At 49.7% G+C, this 17073-nt stretch overlaps 1 protein-coding gene across 5 annotated transcripts in view; it reads left to right on the top strand.

The window, feature by feature from the left end:
* SH3KBP1 (SH3 domain containing kinase binding protein 1) overlaps positions 1–13078 on the top strand; it is an 84029-nt gene extending 70951 nt beyond the window's left edge. For all 5 annotated transcript variants that reach the window (XM_032973550.2, XM_032973548.2, XM_032973546.2 and 2 more), the window contains 4 exons: positions 401–496; positions 1144–1463; positions 4136–4199; positions 5003–13078. In XM_032973550.2, the coding sequence (XP_032829441.1) occupies positions 401–496; positions 1144–1463; positions 4136–4199; positions 5003–5044 (522 nt within the window). In that variant the 3' untranslated portion in view covers positions 5045–13078. The remainder of the gene's footprint in view (positions 1–400; positions 497–1143; positions 1464–4135; positions 4200–5002) is intronic.
* Positions 13079–17073: the final 3995 nt, after the last annotated feature.

Raw genomic sequence — 17073 nt, 5'->3', positions numbered from 1 at the left:
GACATGTGGAGATTACGCTTGTTGACCCAGGAGAGCATCGCCGATTCTCAAGACTCTTTCAGGAGGGTCCTGACAAGTTTTCACAGTAACGGGGGGTGATCTTGCGGCTACGTGTAAATCCATTTGAGTCATTTCCAGGTAACCTTCCAGCATTGGGATGTTTGGCCGAATACCATTCACATTGGGGGTTTTCTTTTTTTCTATGGGTGGAAACCAGGAAGAATCCAGAGGGAAAAACCCATGCAGCGCAGGGGGAGAGAACCTACAAACTCCACACACAGCGAGGCACCCGAGTCGGGAATCGAACCCAGGGCCCTCTCTTCCCGTCAAGTGTTTCTGGCGGCGCCAACCTTTGACTCGTGCTGGACTACGCCCCCCCCCTCCCCCCGCTTGCGTGCAGTGGGAAATGGAGAGCCCGTCGGCAGAAGGCGCCGTGTCTCGCTCGGACTCGGGCGAGGAAGCGGAAGAAAAGCAGCACCGCACCGCCGAGCAGCCGGTACGCGGTGGGGGGGGGTGGCGGTGGAGGCGACGGCCATGCGCTGGCGCGCTCGGGGCTGTGCCCGCTGCCACGGAGTGTGGCCCAGTTTAGCGTCGCCGCGGTGCGCGGTTTCGACTGTCGCGTTGGGGTTTGTGCGTTCCGGAGTTAGCTTTGCGGTTTCGGGTGCTTGGTTTGTTTACTGTTCTTTTATATGTTTATATTTTTATAAGATGAAAAGCAATGCAAAAATTAACATCACAAGCAATAAATGAGCTATAACCTTACCCTTCATGGAAATAATGGGGTTTATTTTAAGAAAAACGGGGGGGCTCCACACCCCTTATATAGCCCACTTTCCTGTAGCTGCGACTTGTCTGAGCTCCGGAGTCCTGCAATTGCTACCGCTGCATAGGTTTTGGCGCACGTGCTTATTTCTTGGGTTGTAGCGCGTGTCGCTGTACCGCGTGTCGTTTGGCGCCACGCCTGACGTTTACTCGCTGGGAGCAAAACGCCGTGACGTGGTGAACGGACGCGTGGGGCGGCACAGCCCGACCAACTCAAACGGAGAATCTGCGAACGATTTTATCGTCGTTCTCACAGACGGCTGGACCTCCCGCAAGACAGCGCGGCCGCCACTAACCCCTGTCCCTCCGCCGACACCGCAGAACTCGTCGCAAACGGACAGCGGGCGTCCCATTAGCAAGATGCTGGAACCAAAGAAGAAGCCGCCGCTGGGCCTGGGCGCGACGGCGACGCCGGTGACTCCGCCATCGTCGCAGGGGTCGCAGGGGGCGAGCGGAGGGGCGTCGTCCCCGCTTCCGCGGCCCCTGTCGACCATCGTGAGCGAGGCGCTGAATGCGCGGAGACAGCCGCCGTCCGGCGCGGAGCCACAGGGTGGCGGCGGTGGCAGCGGCGGCGGAGACGACCTGCAGGCGCAGGTGCGAGAGCTGCGCGAAGCCATGGAGGCCATGAAGATTCAGCACAAGTAAGGAGGGCTGCGGGGGGAAGGGGGCGCGATGTTGCCGGGTCTTTCTTCATCGTCATGTGCCTCTGCATTAGCACGGTTGGCTATGCACGGTGCCAAAGAAGTTCAACATACAACATACGTGTCCTTATTTGTTCTTCTCCCTGGTCTACAGCCAAAATGCTTCCGAAATAAATGTAGTCCAACCTTACTAATTCTGAGTCGCTGAGAATGAAAATGATGCTTAAAATTCTTGATTGCCTCTAGTCTTCAAGATATGCTACTGGGTCAGCATATACGATCCTTGACTTGGTAATGGCGGAGGATAAGTGAGTTATAAAGGGAAAGGATCTCAATTTAAACCAGAAATGACTAAAATACGTCTTTGACTGGATCTATGAATTAATCTGTGACTGGGTTTGGACAGTACTTTTTTAGCAAAACAATGAATTATGCAATCTGAACCTGGTATTGTGTCATACATTAAATGAATTGCATCATGTTATTCCTAGAAGTCATGGATGATGCAATCATAACTAGGCTTGCATCCCTCTGCTGAACAAATTGCCCAATATCAGCTCTAGAAATCATAGTGTCGTGCTCTCTTATTTGTCAGTGTTTGATTGTGCAAGGGGACACATTTCTGTTGAGCCAAAGTGAGCAGAGATGCCTCGTACTTGTGAATAAAGCAGATAACTTCTGCTATGTTTGTGGTGAAGTGACTCTTGCATCACCAAAGCACCGTATAACCACTATGGTTAAGAAAGCCTATCACCTTTATTTTGGCTGCAAAATTGGAGATCAGGACAAGATGTGGGCCCCACACATTTGCTGCAACACTTGTGCAAAAAATCTTCACCAGTGGTTGAACAGGAAAAGGAAATCTATGCCTTTTGCAGTGCCAATTATTTGTAGAGAGCCAACAGATCATATCAGCATTTGTTTCTTCTGCATGGCGCCTCCAGTTGGGAAAGGTGTGTCAAAGAAGAAAAAGTGGACTGTGCATTATCCAAACATTCCATCAGCTATACGCCCAGTACCCCACGGAGCAGGACTGCCGGTTCCTGATGCACCAGAATCATTCTCACTTGAGTCAGACGAGGAAGAGGATGAAACTTCTGGTCCTGAACCATCAAGGTCACATAACCCAGATTTCTCCCATCCTCCTCCTGTGAACCACACCTCATAACACAAGGTGAACTGAAAGACCTTGTCAGGGATTTGGAATTACCCAAGAGTAAGGTAGAGCTGTTGGGCTCCAGACTACAACAGTGGAATCTCCTGGCAGGTGATGTTAGGGTTTCCATGTTCTGTGACCATCAAAAGGATCTTGTCCCGTTCTTCTTCATGGAAGGTGATCTTGTAGCCTGCAACAACATCGATGGTGTGACGGTTGCCCTCAACATCGCTCATGGTCCAGATGAGTGGAGACTGTTCATTGATTCATCCAAGATGAGTCTTAAAGCTGTTTTTCTGCATCATGGCAATGTCTTGCCATCAATTCCAGTTGGTCATGCAGTCCATATGATGGAAACCTATGACAACATGAAACAACTTTTGAGGTGCACAAACTATGACCAACGTCAGTGGCAGCTTTGTGGCGATTTGAAGGTTGTTGCTCTCTTGCTTGGCCTGCAGACTGGTTACACAAAGTACTGCTGTTCTCTCTGCGAATGGGATAGTCTTGCAAGAGACTCCCACTACATCAAGATAGATTGGCCACTCCGACAGTCATTGAAGACTGGGAGGAAAAGTGTTCAGCATCCAGCACTTGTTGAATCAATGCAAATTTTGTTACCACCCTTCCACATCAAGCTGGGTCTGCTGAAGAACTTTGTCAAAGCCATGGACAAAACACAAGCAGCTTTCAAGTACCTCCGTGGAAAATGTCCAATGTTAAGTGAAGCTAAGATAAAGGAAGGTGTATCATCTAGATTTTTTTCCCACCGAACTGCGGTGAGCGACGAGCATGGCGAGTGATTTCACCCAGGACTTTGCAACAATGGAGAAACGCTATCAGGGCAAATGGAGCCCATCAATGCTTGCAGACTATTGCTGGACAGTGACAAGAGTTGCTCCATTAATGAATACAAGAGACAAGCCAAGAAGCACCGAGTAGACACTGAATGACGACTGAACTATGTACTTATATGTACATCATAGTTTTTTGCCTTTTGTTTCATATTAAATGTTATGTATATAACCCTTATGCTGATTTTTTAAGTGTTACAGGAACAGGACAGGTGACATGTTATCATGTAAAGCAACCATAAACAAATGAAAAGACCTAGGTTTACAATTTATGAGTAAAACTCTACTATATACACAATATAGATAGACGTAAAATGTAAACACTTCAATATCTTGGGAACAGTAGCCAATCAGTTGTTTTAATTGTCACATTTGAATTCAGCACATCAAAATCCACAATAAACAGCACATTTCATCTCTGAAGCAGACGACGTCTAAAAATTTGTAGACCAGTGGTGTAATCATTATCGCTTCTCCTTTTTAACCTCTTCACCACCTGTCTTTCTCAAATACTTTTTTTTTGGGTTTCCAAGCACATCATTAATTTGTAACTTCTGAAGTTTCGCTCTGCGTTGCTGCGTTTAGTTAAATGTATTTTTCGTTGTTGCCGCCTCATGTTCATTTCTGTCTATCTCTTCCCCCCCGTGCGACGTGCCCGAAAGGAGAGAAATATCGCAGCTGGTCAGCGAGCTGGAGGAGGAGAAGAAGCGGAGAGTTCAGCTTCAGGTACCACGCGCTCGTACCAACTCCTCGCGCTCGCCACGACCACGCGCCGCTCACGTGGGCTCACCTGGCCTCACCTGGTCTCACGTGGGCTCACCTGGCCTCACCTGGCCTCACGTGGGCTCACGTGGGCTCACGTGGGCGCCCACAGTGAATTACAGTTGGGCTGTCCAATGATTTAACTCATTGATTGTGTGTACGTACGTTGGACTTCTTTCGCACCGTACAAAGCCAACCGTGCTTATCGGAGGTACAGGGGAAGGACAACAAACTAAAGCAGTGCTCAAAACATGAGTTTTCAATGAAGGTGATAATTAAATTACTCTTCCCATTACCGCCTGATTACTCGACCAATTGGAAAAAAGCTAAATTAGTTGGGACAGAAGCCTCGCCTCTGTTCCCACCTCACACCCCCCCCCCCCCCCCCGTGTGCCACTGGGCGGGAGGTAATGGGCGGGGCTTGTTGACATCATCGGCATCATCATCAGCTGCAACGCATTGGGCAGATATGGGGGCAGCCAGCATTGTTAAAAATACCTAGCGGTCGTGTAATGGGCCACAGAAGCACAGTCAAATAAGATGTCTTTCTTGACGATTAATCATCAGAGCCGTCGACCTCGTCGATTCGTCGCCCCAGCGCCGCGTCGAGCTCGGCCAGGCTCGCGAGGCCTGTCGGACGTTTGCGTTTCGTCAGTCTTCGAAGACGAGGCCGTCGTCCATCTCGTGATGAGGCATTGCTTCTCGACGGGTGTTAGAGACGGGCGTTGCTGCATTCCGGATTCGTTTTCTCTGCACACTCTTCACAGGTGGAGGTGGAGAGGATAAAAAAGCAGCTGCTGGTGAAGTGAGCGAGCACGCTGTGGAGGAAGTTCGACCTGAAGAGAGGGCCAGGGCCCGGCTGAAGAGAACGAGTCTGACAAAAAAAAAAGATCTATCTTTATTTTTTGTTTTTGATTTTATTAATATCGGACGTCAGCGAATTTAAGTTCATATTTTTTTTAATTTTGTGAATATCTTTGTTTTCTCAATCAAAGCTTGGTGACATGGGGAGATCTGATTTCTATGTATGTACAAGTATATAAATATATATCTGGGTCTGGTGTAACCTTTTTCTGGGTTTAGATGCATATTGTTACTGGAATTTTCACTGTAAATAATCCCTGCCATTGTGAGCCAAAATGGCCTTAAAATATTAACCTATGCTGCACCGCTGACTTGAATTTTGCACTGTGCGCGCGCGTCTCTCTCACAAAGCAGGGTCAGGAATTGGTTGAGTCAGGAAAATTATACGAATCGCATCATCACAGTCTTCTGTCTCTCTCTCTCTCTCTCCAGCCAGAGCCCCTGCCCGCTCTTAATTTCTCTTGAGAAACTAGGTGTGCTCAGCTCTGTTGCTGTCACCTCTTGTCCAGTCAGCCAGCCAGTCACCCACCCACCTCTGCTCTTACTTCTCGCGGGCCAAGCAGCTTTCCTGTAGCCAGCCGGGCACCCCTGCGTTCGTCTCCTAGGTCGCAACGGTGTCGTTTCCATCCACTGCGGAGCGGGAGCTTGGCGTTCGCCGTGAATGTGTCAACGTATATTCTTCGGTGGCGGTTTATATTTTTTTCGAGCTCCCGCGTTAAGGTTGGCCCGAAAGTGGCGCACGAGCTTGGCGTGGAGTTTATTTTACAAGACGAAGACGACCACCACGGTCGTCGGTTGAGGTCGCCGCTGCGAGGTTTTGAAAGCACTGAATGGCACTGGGACGTCGTGAGGAGACGAGTTACGAGTCCACTTGTGTACCGTGCGTGCGTGTCTACGCTCTTAAATTTTCACGACTTGTAAAACACAAACTCCCGTCATTCGAGCGTCTAATGATCTATTTAATGCTATTTTAATAAAAATAACAAAAAGAATCTATAAACGATGCCAAATTAACGTTTCAAAGTAACATCGACTGCACGAGATTATTTGTGACGTGCGGGGATTTCTATCGCGGCGTAGCCTACGTTTGAACTTTAGGGCCTCATTTTCGGTCTCAAGCAAACACTGGAGCAGTTGTGAACGTCAGTACGACGAGGATGCGACTTTATATTAAAGTGCTTCAGCCTGTATAGACTGCTATGACAGTACCGTATTTGTTAACGCATTAAAGGAATTGTGAATTGCACCACCATCACCTTTCGTGCAAGTCGCCTTTGCATCCGAACTTGGAAGAAAACAGTAAACCGTCATCCCTAAATACAGGGCCAACGTTTTCTGTCCAAGTTTGCTATTCCTGATAGCTCGTGTAACTCCTGGTGATTTTTTTTTTTATATCTCACCACCGATGGTCACCCTGTGCTCCCGCGCATGTGTTCATGGTTGTGCCGTACACTCTCTCCGATTGGTTTTTACCGTTTGACCGCACGTTGTCGGGCGTTTCAAGCCGGCGCTTCCGGTTAGCTTCTTCGCTGTAGTTCCTGAAGAACGTTCCCAGCTCGTCGAGCAGAACGTCAGACATCGTGCCAAAAATAACATTGCGGCAACAACCCAAAAACACATCGGAGAGCCACATTTCGCTAATCTGTGGCACGGGGAGAGAGAGAGAGAGGGCAGCATTGCGCCATGTTGAGCCATCCAGTACACTTGGGCCAGATTCACAATTTGCCAAACGGCCGATGCACCTCACCGTTACATTTGACTGAGTGTGTTGGCAATGGAGACATCGGTACTTTATTGGGCACCATTTGGATGAGAGGGGACATTGGTAAGCGGGCGAATCGGACCTGTGGCGCAATAATAATAATTATGTCCGTGTGAAGAGGTTGTGTCTTGTATGATGGCCGTTTTGTTGATACGACGTTGGGTGATGGGTGCCCCATTTCACTCTTGGTGTGTGCTCTTCTTCTCACGTTGCTGTAACTAGGATCCACCTCCTCTCCCGGTTGCTTCAGGATCGTCCTCTTGTTGAGGCAGCAGTACTGGGAAATCTCTTTAAGTCTTCCCGAGACTTTAAAAGTCCCGGTTTTTGTTGTTAGTTCCTTAATAGTAATAATACACCGCTCGAGAGAATGCATCTACATGTGATATTGTGAGATATTCTTCCCATGACATGTCCCAGGTTTGTGGACCTCAGATGTGGGGGCAACCCTTACTGGAACACGAACGCTGGCCAGACACGAAACATCGCCGAGCCGCTGGGAATCATCAGCAGTCGCTGTTGTCGTTCATGTTCGGTGCATATGTTGGAACGATGAACGTTCCTTTGCACGATCCTTTTTCATCCACGTTTCTCATCTTTGCTTTTAAGTGGTTGGCCCTGGGGAGGGAGGGGGGGAGGGCTTCACAAATATTTTTTTTTTATCGTTCACTGGGGTGGACGTGGTGGCAGAGTTGGTTAACAAATTGCACCGTAAACCTGGAAATCTGAGTTTTGATTTCCTGGCCAATGGCTAACATCGGTGGTGAGTGCTAAGAGCTAGCCCTGGGCCAAGCTTCACCAACCTGCATTGGTTTACCAGCGTGGTGAAGTATGGTCAAACGCCCATGACTAAAGCGAATTGGGGGGGGGTTGAGTGCTGTCATGGCAGCAATAGATTGACAAAGTGCTGGCAGTTATTCCTAGTGCATACGAATATTGTTAAATATGAATGTTGACCATTTTGGCTCAATGAAACAATATATTCCGAGTCTGGGATGTTACCAGTTGCAATGAAATGCTTCCTATTAAAAAAAATATACAAACTGCTTTAGAAAAACGTTAAATAACGATAGCTGCGTCGTCGTTGTCAGCAGACCGGATTCAACGGCGCAAAAAACTTCCTCGGCTATTTAGTTTGCATCGGAGGTCTGGACGTAACTTTAGCTCAAGTTGTAGAAAATACCCTCCCCTCACTACGTCGCTCCATGGCCTTTAAACCATCGTCAGTTCTTTTCCAGCAAGAATATCGTCCCGTCATCCACCGTGCCCTCGCAACAATGCATGAATGTTAACTAGCGGCGTGGCCGCTGTGTCGCTGGCCCCCCACCGTAGGTCGGCGCTACAGACTCGTAAGCCGCCGGTTACCTCGAGCAATTACAAAGGGTGGGGGGAGGGGGGCAGGTGGGTGGGGGCAAGCAATTGGGGCGCTAATTACGCGTGCAGCATTACACCCCCCCCCACACACCCCGCCGAACGGTACAGCAGCGCCGCCGTCGTTCGTTAGCCACGTGTTTTGCGGATGTTTGTAAACATTCACCGCGGCGTAGCATCCACCGTGCGAAGGACTCGTTTATAACCGCCCGGTTTCACGCGAACCTTTGGCGTTGTTTCGCCTCTCGACACGCGGACGGCGGGAGGCGATGTGGTACCGTTTTGCGGCTGCGGTGGAATCCACGCACAGCCGTTGTGTGTAAGCAATGCACAGCGCGATGAGCCGTGCCGGCTTCGGGAACGCACGGGCAGTGTGTGTGTGTGCGTGTGTGTGTGCGTGTGCGTGTGTGTGCGTGTGTGCGTGCGTGCGCGGAGCTGCGGTGCGAAGGGTTGCAAACTAACTCTGGCAGCCGGTTGTCTGGTTTCCTGCAAAATAACCGCGTTGGTGGAGCACCTGGCGATGTTATCTTGGCGGTGGTGGATTCTCGGGCGTGGGTGATGGTGGTGGTCTTTTGCCTACACGCTCCCACGTTAACTTTAGTAATCCCGTCTGCTCTGAGAAAGGTGATCGCTACGGTGTATAATAAGGTTGTTGGGTTTTTTTTCTCGTGTGTTCGTGACAATCCACTGGGGTATGCCAGCCACCGCACAAGCAAGGGGGTTGGCGTGCGTCTTTTTGCATCGTTTTAATTTTTTCTTTTTTTTCCATTTTTTTTCCATTTTTTTTTTCCATTTGTTCCCCGCGTTCTGTTTGGTTGCCGTCTGGCCGTGGTCGTTCCTTGGAATCTTCTATTTTCGTGCTTGGGTATTAACGGGTTTCCGCGCATCATGGATCGATTTTTTTTAATTAACGTAACCTTTCTTGTTTATTTGTTTCCTCTGGCATGGGTTCTACGACAACAAAAAAAGGCAGCCAAAACCTCGCGGAAAAAAAAAACTCGTCCGTCAAGGCATTCGCACTTTCTAGGTGTCGGGTAAATGGACCAAACACAAACGCGGAGCTGCGGAAGCCGTTGGCTTTGTCAGGCACGTGTCACTCCGAGCAGCTCACTTCACCTGCGGCGACACGGTGGCTAGGAGATGTTAACTATCTTGCCTGGTATACAGGAGGTCGTGGGTTCGAACCTGACCCTTACGCCTGCTGTATATTTGGAGTTTGCGTGTTCTATCCCCGTGGTCGCGTGGATTTTTATCTTGCGCCCCTCCCCCCACCCTCGCTCCACATTTATAATCGACATGACGTTGAGAAGTATTTGGCTGACATGAATTTCCACACGTTGATAAACCGCTTGGTTGAGCTATCATTTGTGTTCGCCAGGTCGCTTCTGAAACGGAGAGAGCTGTGTAGATCGGTGGACCCTTACCTAGTAAAATACAAAAAAAATAGTTTTTTTTAATAGTCCGCTTTAACCTCTGTCTCCGTGGAACATCCTCGCGGTTTTGTAGAAGGAAGTCGCTCCGCCAATCGCTCGCTGGAATTGCTCGATAGATAAAGGGGGGGGGGCACAGCGTTGGCAGTGGGAACCCCGCTTCTGTTCCCCACGCACAGCGCCCGCCCCCCTATCCACCCCCCCCCCCCGCGTGATTTTGGCACTTGCAAAAATAAAAGCATTACAAGTTGTCACGTGTGGGTTTGGTAACTCGTTTCCGCTTGCGTTTTCGCAGCGCGCGTGCACGCCGCCCCCTCCCCCCAGTTTTTGTTTAATTTATTTCCAGCGGAAGTGCGACTGCCTTGGCCGTGTTATAATTTTTTGCGATCCAGTCGTGTGTGTGTGTGCGCGTGAGAAACAATTTGCTAAGGAAGCCGCTAACGACGCACGCGCGTGGCTCCAATGGTTGCCGCTGTAAATATTCACGGGGGGGGGGGGGGGAGGGATGGCGATGCGGTGGCACGCGGACACGTGCCGCTTTCGAGAGTCACCGGTGCATGCCATGTAATATATTATCATCATCATGTGTACGTGTGCTTCAGCCTGTGTGTGTGTTCACCTATCCAGTGCAACCCGCTGTTTACACGTGCATGTTTTGGGCTGAGCACAGTTTTGGGGGGGGGGGAGTGGGGGTGGTGTTCCACTGGGGCACATTCGATGGGTGGACACAGTGACCAAATGCGCCGATATAACCCAGTCTGTGTACGCGCGCGCACACACGCACGCACGCGCACATACGGACGCGCGTACTTTTACAAATGCGGCTGATTAGACCCGCAATCTCATCGTCTGGACCAATGCTTGTGTGTGTGTGTTGTGTGTTTTGTACGCATCCGTCATTGTGCGCGCACGCTTATCGCGCTCCGTTGTGAGCGTTATACCGCGCTGTACGAGGACACATTGGGATGTTGTCGAATCGGCCAGAATAATGTCAACGTGGTGGTTTGTGTGTGTGTTTTTTTTTAGGGAGGGGGTGGGGGGTTGCAAGCGTCGGCACAGGTAATCAAAAAGAAAAAATTGAGGTCAAAGTTCAAGTTGATTTAGTTTAACCCGGTGGGAATGCTGGGGGATGAGCGTGACCTGGGGGGGGGGGGTAACTAAAATTACCAACTCCGAAATAAATCGACTAAAATACAGCAATGAATCGAATACAAATCGGGGAAAAAAACAACTACCGCATGACAAATCCGAAATGCCGCACGAGCACATTTCGATATTACAACATTCCATTTCGTCGTCGGCTCGTGCCGATTATTCCTAGACGGATCGTGGAACAACAACAATGAAGTTACAGATCTATTAAAACAGATGCAGGGTGCACCTGTACCCAAATGTAAACGATGTCATATGCAATTGCAAGTGAAGTGATCATCAAGAATCGAAAGTTCAGTTGTGATCCAGCTTGGGGTAGTCACTAAGGACGTTTTAAGCAGTGGAACTCCCGAGTGTTTGGGGTAGAGTGAGTGAAGGCACATTCGACAACGTGCATTGTGTCCCACGCATAAACAGCACGCACTCATGGCAGTTCAAAACAAAGTGTAAGGCACGTGTACTGGTATTGTGTACACACACACACGTGTACTGGTGTGGTGTACACACACACGTGTACTGGTGTGGTGTGTGTATATATATACACCACACGTACTGGTATGGTGCATATACCCATGTACTGGTGTGGTGTGTGTATACACACAGATGTACTGCGTGTCGTGTATCGTTGCGAGTCCATGGAGTCTTTAGCAATGGGGCCTCGCTGTCATGGGCAAATCACGTGAGCCATTGAGCGGTGTAATGACTTTCGGTGGTGGGTACGTTTAAAGACGAAACTAACACTGTTACCCTGGACCTAAACGGAGTATGTACATGTTTACACAGCGTGTACAAACTATATACAGGGTGTTTCAAAAACAATGTTAACACTTATATGGGACTCTCGTTTTTAATGGAAAAAGAACGGATAATACTCTGTAACATGATCACAAGTGGATGTTAATAGCTTCAAAAAGTCATTCTCCACTTGTTCGTCATCGTTGTCAACGCGTGGCCTGGAATCTTCTCCAGCTGGTCTCCAGAGCCCGGAAGCAGCAGCGCATTTCTTGTGACATTGTTGCAAATTATCAGAAGTGTTAAACAAAAACGTTGATGCACCCTGTTTATATCCATGCGCTTAATGCCGGTCATGCGGTTTTGTGTCGAGGCGTTCACGTGGCTGACCATAAAACACATTCGATGTTTTTTTGGTGAGTGCCACACGATACACCACTCTATACACACATCGATTACTGGTTAAACTATAATTACCAGATTGGAAATAGTTTTGTCGTCTTCTTACACGGTCATGAGTTACATTACCAATAACCAGATATAACCGCCACCACCGTTGCACGTTTAAATCAACGTTTTCGTTAAATTGAGAGATGCAATGCTTTGCCCAAAAATTGTGCACAAACGTATTTGATTCTGGGCGCTATTGGTTTTTGCTTATTGGTCAGTGCTGCAGAGCGCAAATGGTCCGGTCTACCGATGCAGTACTCAAATCAGTCGGACGCGCACACGAAGGGAACGGTGGACCGACCTTCAGGAGGGAGTCGTATTCGCAAAGCAATTCCCTCGAATTTAGCACAAAAAAAGAAACGTTTGTCCTGTAACGGGCACAACCGCGTAGGCTTTCGCGGTTGTGCCGTTACAGCGTTTGTTGACGCGTGTCGTTCGGCTGCATGTCCGACGTTTCGCTGCTCGGTTGCCGACAGCTGCCGGCACGTGCGGGGAACGAAACGTCGTGTGACATCGTGTAGCCAACAACGCGCCCCCTCTTACGAACGGGAGACGACGTCGGAGAGAGAGAGCGCGACTCGAGTCTTAAACGCTTTCACAACGTCCACGTGCGCTTTGAAAGTGCTTCGCGCGTGTTTCGTGACAGCGCCGCTGTATTTGGCAACGACAAAATTGGGGAACCAAACACACCGCGGGGTTGGTTGCACGCTGGGGTAGGGGTTTTGTTGTTGTTTTGTTGCACGCAATGCAACTTGCAGATAACGACCATCACGCAGTAGCAATATAAAGCCACGCACGCACGCACGCGTTCTGAAGTGGCAACAGCAGCGTCTTGTGTCATGCCGTGCTCGCGCGCCCGTGTGTATATTATTGACGCTCACCTCACTTAACGAGTGTAATTAATACCGACGATTAATTCAGAGAAGAAAAAAACTCCTAACAAAAAGCCAAAAAAAAAGCCAGCAGACACGAGTAGTTGCACGGACGTGGTGGGAGCTCCGGGTTTTGTCTCTTCTGGGAGCTTTTGAAATGGGCTACAATGATCTTATATTTTTTAAATAAATAAAGAGTGTATATGTATTCAAGTGTTTTGTGTTGGCGTTTGATTCGCGTCTCCCTTCTGGTTGTCGTTTGGGGGCTCTTAGTTGTGGACAGTTCAGCAGCAGAACCGCCCATGATCATCTTTCCCCGTGTTCATCACGAATTTTCAGAGGGGAGGCCGCTTTCGCCGCTAAGACATCAGCAGTGCGAGGCCCACCACACGCCTTGCAAGGGGTTCTTTTCAAAGTTGGGTATTGTCGGGACCCACACTAAAGGCCGCCAGGGACCGCCAGTGGCCCACTGGCCCTGCAATGAAGAACACTGATATGTCAGACGCTGGAGGAAGGCCCCAGCGAGACATTTCCAGCCCTCACGGTCCCACGACGATGACCTAATCTTGTACCTGCGCCCGAGCCAATCTCACCACTCAATCTTTCCACGGTGGACGTCCTCTCGGGCTTGTCGCCGCATTTGCTTGTCAATCCATCATTAGTCTCGACCATTGGCCATCAGTTATTGGATTAATTGTATGCAATGTCTGTAAGCAAACGTTCACGTATTGCAAGATCCGGGCCTTTCCTTGCAAATGAAAAGGAGGCGGTTCTAGATGTCACGTGAATAATTAAAAGCTGACTTTTATGTTGTTAAAAAGGGGAAAGGCCATGGACCACATGGTATAACGGTGCACATCGTCACAGAAGCAAGATCTTTCAGCTGAACTTTGAAACTACAAACATATCCAGTCATGTACGGTAATGGTTACTATTACAATATTTCGTTCAAACGGAGAGACATAACCCAACTTGAGTAATTAGGACTTATGACGAAGATGGCAATGACTGCCACTGGTTAGCATTGAAGGTGATTCGTTGTTCCACCACGGTTTTGCGTTGAGCTCTGCATCGCCTGGTATGCAGGGGGTCGTGGGCTCGATCCTGGCCCTGACGCCTGCTGTATATTTTTAGTTTGCATGTTCTCTTTGCCAGCGTGTAGATTTTCCTACCGGGGTTTTCGCTCCACATTTAGAATCCAAATGCGTTGAGAGTATTTGGTTGCTGTCAATTTCCACGTGATGAACAAGCCACGTGGTTGAGCCATCATTTGTGATCGCCAGGTCGCTTCTGAAAAATAGCTGTACAGCTCAATGGGCCTTACCTGGTAAAATACAAATTAAAAAGTTGTTTAATGGTTTAGTTGGCTTGACACAAATGTCTTGACGGCGATATAAGAGATTGTTGCCAGAAACATATGCGCACTACTTGAGCACATTGGCACAAGACAGAGGAAAGTGGACGAAATGTGCTAGTGGACACCTACGGGGCTATCTGCCCTTGTATCGTGATGATGATGATTAGTTTAGTTTAAATCTGCTTTTCCTTTCTCGTGGCTGGAGGTGAAGGCCGCTTTTTTGAGTCCACGGTGCCACAGGTCACGACCCCATTCACGGGTGGCATGGAGGCACCGTCACTCTCACGACGTGGCCCTGTCGTGACCCACACAGCGCCCCACTGTGCTCGCTCATCGCGCCACGCAAGTTCACCCTCCCAGAGACAAAGCTCTTCCCAAGCCCCCCCCCCTCACCCCACCCCCCCCCCCCCCCCAACGTTGCCCTGCATAGCCCCGTCGTGGATTTCTCTATTGGAGACGTCAGGCATCGACCGGCGCGTTCCGTGATGCTCTGAGGGACAGCGCACGACTCAAAAGCATCACGACGCGAACTGTGGCTGCTGGAGACAGCGGCGGTGGCGTTGATGGATGTCAGGGGGAAGGCGCGCGGCGCGGGGGGGTGGTTCGTCCTTTCTTGCAACGTCTCTCTCAACGTCGACGTTGTTCATACTCCACATACGCTTCTTGGTGGGAGATGTGCTACACAGACGGATTTGCTCCTTTTGCAATGTGTGTGTGTGGGGGGGGGGGGGGCTCCCGAGTCTCGAAATGAACTGTGGAGAGAGCGGTGCAGGCAGTCTGGTTTAACAACAACAACAAACCCAGCAGACGACACCCGCCCCCCGCAACAATAAAGCACAGTCAACGAATGGATGGTATGTGATTGTCATTTATACGTTTTAAAATGCATTTAGGTATAATTTTAAATAAGATAACGAACCGGGGGTTCCCCCCCCCCCACCCCCGACCCATTCGGGGGCAGTTTTAAAGTGCGTTCGTAGAATGTTTAAGAGGCGAATGTGGATCGCTATGGTGATCGCACAAACAAACGCGTTTGTGCCGTGGCGGCTTCACGGCCGCGATTTACGAGACTTATATTTTGGTTGTTGTTGTTGTTGTTGTGCAGAGAGAATGGGGGAGAATGGTGGGCGGGGGGGGGGAGAGTAGGAGGCGGTTGATGCGGTGAGTCCACGGTGGGTGATGATGGTAATTATCATCACTGGGTAATAAAAACATCAATTTTTTTTGTTCCTGGGTAGTGTTATTTTCTAATTGCTTACGTCTCAAAAGTGCAGAAAATGGTTATTAATCCACACAAACTTTGCTTTTGTGACCAGGACAGTGATATTTTGAAATTTACCTATTTTCAATGAGAAAACGTGGTGTGCATTTGTGTCATTCCTTCACGTAAAGTCCTGGTCACAAAAGCAAAGCTTGTGGGGAATACTATCCATTGTCTGCACTTTTGAGGCCTAGGCAATTAGAAAATAACACTTACTACCCAGGAACAAAACATCTATAATTATCCGGCAAGACGTGCGCCTACGCTGGGGGGTAGCGCAGTGCCCGTCTGGCTGCCCAGTGCAACAGACGGTAGAAAGTCGACCTCCCCTAGCCGCCCACACTGCCCAGAGGGCCCCCCGCCTCTCTCCCACTGCCCACCGACTCTTCACCCGGCGCACGCGTTCAGAGCACAAAGCAAGCGGAGCCGGCGCTGACGCGCGAACAAACTCCGTCTCGTTCCCACACCTGCTGGAGGCGCCTCAACTCCCCCCGCTCATCCTTGAAGAAGCAGCAGCAGCAGCAGCAGCGGCGGCGACAGCTGCGGATTTTCGCTGCCCATCGGACGAAAGGCGGCGGTCACCGCATCGCGCCGCGCTCTCAGATGCGCTTCTGCGGCCGTCTGGAACGCTCTTGCTTCCGATATCAGGAAAGCCGCTGGAGCTTTGTACTTTTAAATAATCATCTAGATCGACAACTCGTTTATTTAGAAGTGCTTTTTGTGTTTAGTTTGTCGTCCTTCCCACCGCACCTCCGGTTAGCACGGTTGGCCACGTACGGTGCGAAAGAAGTTCAACATACACGACATGCGTAACGGGGAGTAACCGTAGAGAAAAGTGCATTTTTATTGAAAGCCTCTACACGTAACCCAACCAATGTCACTCCACTTATGAACTCTTTCAACCCTCTCCTGATACGCTTTGTCCAACAAAGCGTTCGACAAGCGCCGTCGGAGGTCACTGGCTTCTCGGGCGTCGTTTAGAGTCAGTGGCGTTGATGATCTACAGCACGGTTGGCTACGTACGGCGCTAAAGAAGTTTCAAGGCGTACATTCGCGTCTTCAACATTGCCACCGCAGAAACCCGGTTCAGCCCGGAGCCAAGGACAATTTGATGCCTGCGTTCGTAAGTTTAGTTTGTAGCTACTTCTTGCCATCATGTGTCGTTACATTAATCGGCACGTGTGTGTGTGTGTCCCTGGTTAAGTCCGCGAGGTTTATTTGCATCGCGGTGCACGTACAGCTGAACTTGGAGATTATTGGATATGTAAGTCGATATGTGTGTATGTGGCTCTATGTGCGTGTGTGAGTCGATGTGGTGGGGAGTGATAGTGTAGCGGTTATCGCGCTGCGCTATGAACCTGGCGACCTGGGTTCGATTCCCGCTCACGCCCAACATCAGTGACGATTATCTGAACCGGTCCTGGGCCTCCCCTAGGTCGACTCAGCCTCAAATGAGTACCTAGTGCGGTGGATAAAAACATTGCCACTGGGGCGACAAAGGCGGTCGGGCGTGGTGCTGGCCACCCACCCCCTCGTGTACCGTTCCGGCCTTCATAGGTGCTCGCTAACAGCACTTGCCCCTACAGTCTG

This window comes from Petromyzon marinus, chromosome 51 (genome assembly GCF_048934315.1).
Source record: "Petromyzon marinus isolate PM22_M1 ecotype Great Lakes invasive population chromosome 51, UKy_Petmar_22M1.pri1.0, whole genome shotgun sequence".
NCBI lineage: Eukaryota > Metazoa > Chordata > Hyperoartia > Petromyzontiformes > Petromyzontidae > Petromyzon > Petromyzon marinus.
This window is presented reverse-complemented; position numbering and strand designations above follow the sequence as displayed.